General features: G+C 37.8%; 1 protein-coding gene across 3 annotated transcripts in view; it reads right to left on the minus strand.

The window, feature by feature from the left end:
* CRBN (cereblon) overlaps window positions 1–12,641 on the minus strand; it is a 43,373-nt gene that overhangs the window by 14,337 nt on the left and 16,395 nt on the right. For all 3 annotated transcript variants that reach the window (XM_050957489.1, XM_050957490.1, XM_050957488.1), the window contains exon 5: window positions 7,653–7,815. In XM_050957489.1, the coding sequence (XP_050813446.1) occupies window positions 7,653–7,815 (163 nt within the window). The remainder of the gene's footprint in view (window positions 1–7,652; window positions 7,816–12,641) is intronic.

The raw sequence follows: 12,641 nt of genomic DNA on the forward strand, positions 1-12,641 counted from the left end.
TAGCTGGTGTATACTGTCCCTCTGACTTAAAGAATTAGCAATGGTAAGTGATACTTGTAAAAACCACAAGTACTCACATAGATGTCTGGTTTTTTAAGTTGCCAGTGTTCGCAGATGACAAGTTAAACACACACAAAAATCTGTGGACAAGCCAGAAACAGAATCCAGATTGCCCGAGTTTCAGCCCTGTAGTAGTCTAGTAAGTAGATCCAAAGAGTGCTTCCTCACAGTAAAACAGTTGTTGAGTAAGGACATTTCATATTAAATAAAAAACAGTGGTCAAGTCATGAGTCCATTGCTATCTAAACACTAACTGAAAGGTAAAAATATTTTTATGTGGCAATCGTCAGTGCTAAACATTTTCAAGACTGCTTACCAAATATCAGTGCTTATTCCCAATCTATTGGAAGCCATTTAAACAACATAGGCACTTATTGTTTCAGTTTAGATATATTAAGTATGGCATAAAAATACTTATACCAGACAGTGTTCTGTAAAGGACAACTGAGGTTCAAATGGAGTGGAATGGGAAAGATGTGTCAAAAGAAGATGAGGAAAACTTAAAAGCACTGGGAATGTATTCACTGAAAGTATAATGAGTAACATTACTGAAGTGCCTTTCTAAAAATCAAATAATTGCATTATTGATACCATGATTCTGGTACTCTAAAACTCTAAGACTCTAAAAATAGAAACAGAACAGATTTTTCTCTACTCAATAGACTGCATATACACACACACATAAGCAGTTTGAGATGCAGAACAAATCACAACCACGATGATTACAGTAAAATTCTATGGTCAAGAGTGACCGGTGTTAGCTGAACAGTTCTCAAATGTGAAAACGAGTAACATGATCACTTGATTTCTACTCTACAGAAATGGCACTACAACATACAGAGTGGATTCAGAGAAACAGCATGAAAGGGAAAATGCTCAGCAACATCACCTCTCATTGTTCAACCTGTCCAACAGTAACACAGTTTTTCAGCTGTTCAAAAACCAAATCAAATCAAATGCTTGTTTCAAAGAATTAACAAAAGAATGAGAGAGATTAAGAATATTAGCAATAATGAGGAAGACACAGGCTGCTTCCTGGGAATTAATGATTCTCTAGGAAGGCTGATGCCCCAACACAAAACAAGGACATCTATTATGACTGATATCTGCAGTGAAAATACTTTGGTCATTACATACTTAGAGACCTTTTACTGAGATATTGAACTCAAGTACACAAGACTGGCATTTTATTTTATTTCTTTATTTAAAGAAACTAGTGTGGGTGTCTTAACAGTTGCACCTACCGCAATAGTCTAGCTAAAAATCTGTCAGCATTTAATTATAAGCCCTTATTTTCAGGGATATTACTAGGTCAAATAATCTTCCTTCAGAAATCTGGGCATGTGAAGGTACCAACCCAAAAATTCCTTGTTCATTTTTATTCTAATAATTTGAAAACTTTATATTGTTCACTGACATATGAGAAATGAGTACGGTGGGTCTCTGTCTATTAGCAAATGGACAGAAGTTTACTCTCCAAAAAACAAACACAACCACCAGTCCTAACTGGGACCTTTGGCCTTGTCTACACTAGAAAGTCCCGTCGATGTAAGCCACTTTGTGTCTACCTAGCTCTGCATATCTACATTTCAAATTTGTCTTCCATTAACACAGGGGTCAGCAACTTTTCAGAAGTGCTGTGCCGAGTCTTCATTTATTCATTGTAATTTAAGGTTTTGCATGCCAGTTAATACATTTTAACTTTTTTAGAAGGCCTGTTTCTATACGTTTATAAATAACTAAACTATTGTTGTTTGTAAAGTAAATAAGGTTTTTAAAATGTTTAAGATGCTTTGTTTAAAATTAAAGTAAAATGCAGAGCCCCTGGACTGGTGGCCAGGACCTGGGCAGTGTGAGTGCCACTGAAAATCAGTTCATGAGCTGCCTTTGGCACATGTGCCACAGCTTGTCTACCCCTGCATTAACATATGCTCTCCATTAAGCCAACACAGTAACACAACCTCCCTGAGCAGTGTTGAGCCATGGTCAATGTACTGAGGTCGATGCAGCATCCGTGTAGACACTGTGTTACCTATGTTGACCCTAACAGTCCTTCCAGCAGCTGTTCCACAAACCCAGACACTAACCACTCTGGTCACAACTGTGAACTGCACTGCCTAGGGGTCATGAATCATAGAATATCAGGGTTGGAAGGGACCTCAGGAGGTCATCTAGTCCAACCCCCTTCTCAAAGCAGGACCAATCCCCAATTAAATTATCCCAGCCAAGGCTTTGTCAAAGTCGATTCTACCACCTCCCTAGGTAAGCCATTCCAGTGCCGAGGAACAGAAGCCAACACTCCCTTTAAAATCAGATGAATTTTTGAAATGCTTTTTCCTGATTGTCCATTGTGGTGAGCACATCTAGTAGCTATGTTGTTCGGTGCAACTACCCAGATGACCATGCCAGCTATATGTTCCAGATGTGCTCCAGCTTGGAGCAGACAGGACATATTGGCCTCCTGATAGATGCATAACTAGAGGGTCTATACAAGAGAATGCACCATTCCCACAAAGCCATTGCTTCCCTGCAAAGATGAGTAGAATGGAAACGCCCTTCTTGTTTATATAAAGCATTGCAGTGCTGTTTCCATAATTACATGGACAACTTTATGCTGGAGATGAATAAAGAATGCTCGTAATGTCCAATGAATGGCTCTGAGCTTTAGAAGGTATATATGTAACTCTGTCTAAGACGAATGGCAACGTCCCCACACTGTGAATCTGCTGCAGTGAACACCCCATTTTATGTTACATGCATCTGTTAGCACTTGTTATAAATGGAACAGGAAGACTGAACAATAAGGCTGTTGCAAGGTTGAGCTCATCAATCTAAAGATACTGTATTAGCACTTTCTTTAGAATGGAAAGCATTTGATTCACTACGTATGTATCTTGTCTGTAACTGTTTGACAGCCAATATGGTAAAGTACTAATACTAAGATGTACGTGTGACACTGGCAGGCCAGATGCTAGTTCTTGCCCAGGCTGCAGGCATTAGCTAAGAACTGACAGCCTCGCAGCTGGGGACCAGACCAGGTCGCCAATGTATTAGTTTTGCTCTTGTAAGACCGTACAGTAGAACCTCAGAGTTACAAATTGACTGGTCAACCAAACGTCTCATTTGGAACTGGACATACGTTATCAGGCAGCAGCAGACACACACACACAGCAAATATAATACAGTACTGTGTTAAACGTAAACTACTAAAAAGAATAAAGGAAAAATTAAAAAAAGATTTGACAAGGTAAGGAAACTGTTTCTGTGCTTGTTTCATTTAAATTAAAATGATTATAAGCAGCATTTTTCTTCTGCATAATACAGCTTTGAAACTTCACTAAGTCAATGTTCAATTGTAAACTTTTGAAAGAACAACCACAATGTTTTCTTCAGAGTTACGAACAACCTCCATTCCTGAGATGTCATAACTCTGAGGTTCTTACCATATATTAAATTCATTTATATATTATCTAGTCTCCCAAATTCTTTATGGTATTAGCAAAGTGCATTTGACTAGTAAGGCCAGAGTATTGGTCCATAACCTGTAAGTGACCTATGACTGAATATTAGACTATAAGAGATCCAACTCTGTGGGAAAACGGATGTCCAGGAAAGATTTCCACTACATGCATCTGACGAAGTGGGTATTCACCCACGAAAGCTCATGCTCCAATACGTCTGTTAGTTTCTAAGGTGCCACAGGATTCTTTGCAGCTTTGTCCAGGAAAGAGACACCCTCAAACTACCAAAAGAGTCTACACAGATATAGGAAGGTCTGTTTGGTAAGGAACAATTATTATTGCAGATGCTTTCTGCAATGATGAAATGAAGATCCATTAAAAGATATCTTGGGAAATTGCCAGATGTCAGGAATAGTGACTTGGTTAGAATTCCCTTTTTGCTTATCACACCTGTAGCCTACAAATACCATAAAGGAAATTCCATAATTAATGAGGTAAACAAAAACATTAAAACATAACATATGGCAAAAATCAATCATGGGAAAATATTTTTTCCATCCATAAAGGGGTTTCTTTGTTTCATACCCCATTAAATAAAAAATAGACATACTAAGAATTAGGTAGGGAAATGAAACCTGCCATCATCACACCAGTTACACAGGGGAGAGACACAAAGACCAGCTCTTTAACTTACACCAAAGGTGGTAATAGATCTTTTATTACTGGATGGTGTTGAACTAATCTCTGATTAAATCTTTGATTAAATAATTCCATTTGAGCTTGTTATTTGACAGTCTCAAATGGTTATTAAATTCAAACATGCAGCAACAGCACAGACTGATTGGATTAGCAGAGTGATTGCATTAGCTACTGTAATTTGAGCTCTTGCATTACTAGCTTGAACATCAGCATCACTTGAGTTTCAACTCACTTCCCTGATAGGCCAGCTAGGTTGAGTTTAAAATACCTCTTAATATAAGGGAGAGATTTTTGTATGTGGACAGGAATTGAGTTAGGGACAAGACTTGAGTCATAACCAGAGCTAACTGTGCTGTGAAGACACACCCTTAGGTTCTTTTGAAACGTTTACATTGTAGATTATCCCAATTTCAGCCACTGGCACAGCTGCAGTGGTGCAACTCCACGGCATAGGGAAGGAGAGAGGATTTGCACCAGTGGAGCATACTCTGGGGAAATGAATGAAATTGAAGTTAAATTCCCATTAGTCATGACCAACACCTTATTAAAGTACAATAGCAGTTTCTCCTCTTCTCTTTAAAAAAAAAAAGTGAATTCAATTCTAAAAGCTAAGTTACAGCAGCATAAAGCTGCATCTTTAAAAAGGAGAGAAGGAAATAAAGTAGTTAAGATTCTCATAGAAACATCAATTCATATATATTATGCCTTCTTTCACTCGTTATTAGAACTTACAGACAGAGCATATGCAACATAGGCAAATAAAGGTTTCTGTGTGAACCTTATGCTTTGCATCTCCTGACTTTTAAATATGTAACCTTAATGTTGCATTAAATCAAATTAATTTTCTGAATTTAAATTTCAATATGTAACCAAAAATTATACACCAGCTCTCCTGAAAACAAAATATTTGTATTGAACTTATGCCAACAATAATGAAGTAGCATTAGAAGTATAGAGTTTGTCAAAAACAAATAGGTTAAATATAAATACTGTAGTTCTCTGGTAGACATAACTTACTTCAGTGCCTAATAACCTGTCCAGTATGCAGAAATACTTTGTATATAATTTCAGACATGGGTATCATATTGAGAATATATGAAGAGAGATGTAATTACAACATGAATGTGCTAAAAATGGGCTATATCTCCACTTCTTAGGGTTAACTACCAACTTCTCAGGTGGGAGAATTGAGATGCAAAGGATTTTAGGAGCACTACACACCTGATTTCTTTTGATTCCTGCAGAGGTTTGGTCTTCAGAAAGGCTGGATTTGCATTTTCTGTTGATGAGTTACTTTCTGCAGGTGATGAACTCTGGCCATAAAGCACCTTTTTTCACTGAAAAAGTGTGGGGCAACCTGATTAACATATGCAGGGAGGGAGGGAGGGACTTGCAATCAGCTATGCTCTGCCTTCTTTCTGATTCTTTTCAATAACGAGGGTGAAACAGGATTATATTTAAGCAAAAAGGCATTAAGCAAATATCAGTTTGGGATATTCAGGATTCTTCAGAATGTGTTATTCAAAAAGGGACATGTTATCATAATTTGCACTGGATTAACACTTAGGGGCCTGTGATCTTAAAACATGACACTGTCAATTTATTAAAAAAGACCAAGTAACTTCTATTTCTTGTATTACATTGTCAGCCTGTTCATAAACCTCATTTATAAAATTTCCTTTACAGTATTTAGTAGAAGATGTAAAATGCATCCAGACTATGAGATTGTTGTCTATGGTCTAGGATCACCATTCCTAACATGAGAGGAAAAAACTATGTATTTAAATACAAAAAATTAAGCATAATGGAACCTCGCTGATTTGCACTTTGTTAAACTGCTGCAAAGGGAAAGTAGACTTCCAAGTTTGCTGTTCAGTGAGGAAGTAAACACAGAAGTTCTGATGTTGGGGAAGTTGCCTCCCTGTGGATAATACAGGAATACAGTGTCACCCGTGGATTACCTCTCACCCACATATCAAATGCCTGGAAGGAGATTAGAGCACTTGCAGATACTCCTCATGCTCTTCCACTGGTGCAAGTTCTCAGTGCTTCCACAGATCAATAAAGCCACAAAAAGAAGCCACCTCTGCCCTTCAGCTGAATTTACCGAGCCACAGAAAAGAGACAGGAAATGATGGCACTCTAAAATTTTTCACTACAAATCAGCTACCACATCCCTCTTCTCTCCCACAGCCAAACCAAAGCCATGGCAGCAGCACCAGGACAGGAGCAGAAGCAGTAGTAGCAGCACTGATGGCCAATAGTTTTCAAGTCAAAGCTAAGCCCAGGGCATGTCAAGAAGCCCTTCTATTTGCCCACAAAGAACAACATATCAACTTGCTGACCCTATCCCCAGCTCTCAGTATTCTACAAACCTCACTAATCAGCGTAAGATTAGTGAGGTTCAATTATGTACATGATAAAGAAGTCTAGTTTAGAAAAAACAAACCAGGTACACTTACAGAAACGGCCAGAAAAACAACACAGAACATTAACATAAGCAAACTAGTAAATGTTTATGTCATGTGGGACTGTTTCTAAAGCTTTACTAAAATCAAGATACATCACAGGTACTGCTTCCCCCCTAACCAGTAGGCCAGTAATCCTGTCAAAGAAGGAAACTAGGTTGGTTTGGCATGATTTTTCTTGACAAATCCATGCTGGCTATTTTGTTTAGTGCTTACAATTTGTTTCAGTATTGAAGTTAGGCTGACTGGTCTATAATTCACCTGAAGTACTAGAAGTCGGGATGATAATGAAAGGGGAAAGAAACTGATGGATGACCGGAAATAACATGAGGGGAAAAAAAAAAATCTTTTTGAGAGGAACTAGAAATCAAGCCTTTAGATTTAATTCTCATTATGTATCAATCATCACAATCTCCTAACACTGACCATCCCAATAGATAGAATGTGTTTGTAAATGTGTCTTGGGAGCCTGAGATTCTTAGCTTACATTTTTTTTTATATTTAAGTGCCCCCACAAACAATAACAGATTTCATGTGGACTTAGCCACATAAGCTATGTAAATAAAAAGGCATTCTTATGCCTAAATAAGAGTGTCCACACGGGGAGCTAGGCCAGTATAATTATAGCAGAATAACTGTAATAGTATAGTTCTGCTGGTGAATTTCCCCGTGCAGGCAATCCTTATACCTCCCCAGCAATTTAGCAAGATATACACATACAGCATTACTTCCCTCAAAGCAATGACATGGTATTTAAAATATGACTAATTAATCTAATACAAAATGTGTATCTGCCCAATGTTGTCCATTGCTAAACAACCCACACAATCTGCAGCAAAAGCAGAAGGCTGACATATAGGGTCCCAGTTTGTGCATTTTTCTTTAAAGACACACAGATAGAACATATTGATTTTTGAAATGCCATAAAAAAAACAAAAAACACACCCCACAATTAGCTTCTGACCTTTTGATATTTCTGCCACCATTGACGTATATGTTGGTCCTGCCATGCTGTAGGTTTGGAAGAAGGAAATATGTGGCATCTGTTGAGAGACTCCAACTGTACTGCTGACATAGTCGAAGGCAGCACTCGCTCAGGAAGGATTTGTACTTTAGCCTGCTGGATTCTGACAAAGAAAAAAAATATATACAAAAAATTTAGAAGAGCAACAGTTTAGATTCCACTGCCTATGTAAATATGTGCAGAAGAACAAACCTCAATGCAGCACTGTAAAACTTCAAACACGAAGCCATTTCATTAGATTTTTAGAGTTGCTTAAGTCTCACTTGTATAAACTGAATTACTGTTGTGACTATATAGCATAGCATGTATGTATATGAAAGCAAACAGAACACATCTTTGCTAAATTCAAAAGGTGTGGTCCACTGAAATTTGGTCCAGTTAATAAACAAACCACCAGAAGCACTTTTAGGTGCTGAGTGTATCCCACATTTTCAAAACAACATACTGAATAAAGTATCACTGTTTAAGAACAGTTAGATTTCTTAATCTCTATTTTTTTTCTTTAAACTTAATGAATATTCTGTTATCACATCTTTTTATGCAGGAATGTGGAAACTACTACCTAAAACTTTCAGCATGGTTAGTTTCTTTCTTTCTGAGTTAGCTTCCTTTATCATGAGATACAAAATAAGCATCATCAACATTTTTAAGGGCATAGGATATGTATCAGAATTGTGATCATAACTGAAGTCAGGTTGGAAGTAGAGTCACAGCAGAACAGTCTACCACCTTAGCATTATATTTTTAGATTTTTGTCTCCTCAAGTTATTTTTTGTATTAAAGTAACAGTCAGCTAATACATATCAAACTCTCGGAAAGGAAGTTTAGCTGAAAAGCAGTTTGCATTCTTTAAGCCCTAAATCTTATGTGATTAGCTAGAATTCAAAATTGGCAGAAATAAGATACAGACAGTAATCACATTTTTATACTCCACTTATACATCAGGTCACATACTCCCCAAAAAGGCCAATGTACTTAAATAAAAAACAAAAAAAAACTCCCCCACCCCCCCCACACACCCTACCAGGAATACTGTTTATTAGGAAAGTATTTTATAAGTTCTGTTCTCTTAACAGTATAATAAATCTGTGACGTTGCAGTCTACATGGTTTTGTAAAAATATGCTAATGAGTGAATATAATGTAACTGGAATATGCTTCATGGAAAAGGTCTCTTGTAAGGTATCATTACAAAGCTTGTTATCTACTGAGTGTGATCATCCTATCTGTATAAATGTACCACTCTTCTAGCTGAAACTAGAAATATGAAATATAACTCTGAGGGCCTATTGTAATTATGCAAAGTGTGGGCCATTAATGGTGGCATGGAATCTTGATGACTCCCATTAACCAGGACAATTGACTGCAGACGGCTATGCTTTACCTGTAAGTCTTCCTGTATACCTATGTGCTGGCAAGTGGGCAATGAAGTCTTGCAGTGACATGTGATCATGGCACCTGAACTGGAATCCATCTTTAACCTGGTGTCTTTCCATTGTGAAGGAAGGGGTGGGAACCCAGAGAGGGACAAAGGATTCCCACCTTATGCAAAAGATACATAAAGGGATAGAACAAAGAGAGGAGGAGCCATCATGAAGAATCCCCTAGCTACCACCTGAGCTGGAAGAAGAGTTGTACCAGGGGAAAGAATTGTGCCCAGGCCTGAAAGGTGTCCAGTCTGAGGAAAAAATTTACTGAAGCATCTCTGAGGGTGAGATTATCGGTATTCAGTTTGATTAGACATAGATTTGCGCATTTTATTTTATTTTGCTTGGTGATTTACTTTGTTCAGTCTGTTACTAATTGGAACCATTTAAATCCTACTTTCTGTATTTAATAAAATCACTTTTTACTTATTACTTAACTCAGAGTTTGTATTAATACCTGTGGAAGCAAACAACTGTGCATCTCTATCAGTGTTATAGAGCGTGAACGATTTATGAGTTTACCCTGCATAAGCTTTATACAGGGTAAAATGGATTTATTTGGGTTTAGAGCCCATTGGGAGTTGGGCATCTGGGTGTTAAAGACAAGAACACTTCTGTTAGCTGCCTTCAGTTAAGTCTGCAGCTTTGGGGCAAGTAATTCAGACCCTGGGTCTTCGTTGGAGCAGACAGGTGCGTCTGGCTCAGCAAGACAGGGTGCTGGGGCCCCGAGCTGGCAGGGAAAGCAGGGGAAGAAGTAGTCTGGGCACATGAGGTGGAAGCTCCCAGGTGGTTTTTGTGATTCAACCCATCACAGCATCAAGAATGCTAAAATACTAAAATGAATTTGTCAGCTTAAAAGTGTGATTCCACGTTTCAATTCAACAAGAAAAGCATGAGACTTAGATTTCTGCTTCTTTTTTTCTGGTATATTTAATGTGTACTTTCCCATTGCATATTTTTAGTAGTAACTGTTGCCTTGACTACAAATGCTGATCATATTCTAAAATGATATTTTAATATTTACTGAAGATAAATAATAGGATGAAAGTGAGCAATGAAAAAAAAGAATGGCACCCTTTAGTTTTTGATAGTCACTTTATGTGACTTAAAGAACAGGAAGGTTTAAAAACGTTCAAGAGAAATATACTTAGGAAACCTTTGATTTTTAACTGTGGTTCAAAGGTCACTCTAGGGAAGTTTAATACAGCACACTGGAGTTATTAACTATGTATTTGTTGTACAAGGTGTAAGTGCAGGGAACAGTTTCAAATATGAGAATGCCTCCCCAACTATGCAACAAAACTGAACATGTGTTGGAGACTATATTACAAGATCTGAAGCACTACAATAAATTTAATCTTTAAAAAGTTAAACAATATTTTGTTTGTAGATAATTCTGAGACCCTATCGTGAGTTATTTCTAAAAACCTAAAAAACAAATTCCTTAAGGTTTCACATTTTCTTGATTCATATTTTGCTGTGGGATAATAAACTTTCTCGGCTCTCTGAACTAAGAGGTGAAAACATCATCTAAAAGTTGTAATTGCCATAGTAAAAATTCTAGCAGCAGAACACAACAGTTGTATCTTTGCCATCTCCAGATAGTCAATTTTCATAACAGACGTGATTGCTACTGTGGTTAACTGTGTACTGCCATCTTGTGTTCAAACAACAACTTTCAAAATTCAAATGATCAGTGACATATAAGCAAAAAATTAGAGGGTTAGGAAGAGCAGAGCAGTACTGGCCTTTGTAAATGGCAACAAATTATTTAATCTTTTACTTAAGGTTACTGTAAAGTAACAGAATGATTAGTTAATCAGATTGCTCAATTAGCTGATATTCTAATGCCTCTTTTTAAAAAGAATGTTGCTGTGCTGAACAATGAATGCAAACATTTACTTTGTTCCTTTTAAGTGGGTGGACAGGAAATCTCATTTCTAAATGTAAATTTAGAAATGAAAATACTATTTGTATTTTGGTACCACCCATAGTCCTCAGTAGGGGACAATGCAGCACTCTGTACAAATATATAGAGAAATACAGTCTCTAACCCAGAGTGGTTACATTTTAAATAAAGACAAGATCCAACAAGGTGCAGAACATAATTGGAGACATATGTGCTGGAACTAGGGGTGTAGGAGTGCTGACGCTTGAAGTGGTTTCCACTGTATGCAGGGCGGACAGTTTGGTTCAATGGCTCTGAGCACCCACACTATACTAATTGTTCCAGCATCTCTGATAGGAGGAGGAGAAAGTGGAATACATAGGTGACAGTACCGGGAATACAAGGTTGCATATATTCTTAACTGAGTGCACAATTTAGAAGTGTCTAATTTTTTTTTTTTTTTTTTTTAATAAGCAGACAAGACGTCTTAATGAATCACCTACAGGCCACCAATCTAGCCAATATCATTCTGTAATTTACCACAGGCATCATAATAGAGGACAGAGAACTTCCCTGCAAATTGATTAGGGAATAGTGTTTAATGCATAATGGGCAGCAAGGAAGAAGGTGAGAAGTGATTATGGGAGAAATGACAGCTGGTAAAAGAGGCTGACATCATTGGTGGAGTGAAGGAGATGAATCACAAAGCAGTGAGATAAGATAAGAAATTGATTATATTATGGGAAAGCTAAACCCTGAGCTGGTAAAGTAAAGGAACAAAAGTTAGTGTTTGATGCAGTGGAGAAGGAGGCACCAATGGAGTAATTTCACACTAAATGCCCAGAAACAAGACTCTGATGCAGAGGGGATCAGGGTGGGTTGTGAAATACAGGTCTCCATCACATCTCAAAGAACCAGTTACAACAAATACCCATTTTTTCTTCAAGTAGATGCAGCTGTGTATTCCACTTAGGTAACACAAGCAGAAGTGCCCTGTCCCCCAGCTGCAGCAGGCAGTGCTCAGAGTCTACCTAAACTCAGACTGCAGGACCTCACTACCAAAGCTTGCATCCACTGTGGAATATGAGGTTATGGAGTAATGGTTTGTGAACAAATGTATCAAGGACCACACAGCACCCTTGCATATTTCCAATATGGAAATGTCACTGAGGAACGCTATGGACATTGCTTGAGTCCGCACAGAACAAGCTCGCACCCGCTGAGCAGATGTATGCCATCTTGATGCAGGATGTTATCCATTTGGAGACAGTTTGCGAAGAGACTGCTTGAACCCTCATGTGGTCTGCATATGACACAAATAAATGATGCAAAGCACAAAATGGTTTAGTCCCGTCCAGATAAAAGGCTAAACATTGCCTGACATCTAAGGTATGGAGATACTGCTCCTCTGGAGCTGAACGCAATTCAGAACAAAAAAAACCCCACAGGTAAATATACTGACTAGCTCAAATGAAACAGAACGAAGGTTGCCTGTGCAATTTTAATTTTTATTGTGAGTATGTGATTACATGATCACATACTACTTTTTCCACAGGACCTCTGCCTAATTCAGTGCACAGGATGGATGTGCTTATTTATTGAGCAGCTATTCAAC

Source organism: Gopherus flavomarginatus, chromosome 6 (genome assembly GCF_025201925.1).
Source record: "Gopherus flavomarginatus isolate rGopFla2 chromosome 6, rGopFla2.mat.asm, whole genome shotgun sequence".
NCBI lineage: Eukaryota > Metazoa > Chordata > Testudines > Testudinidae > Gopherus > Gopherus flavomarginatus.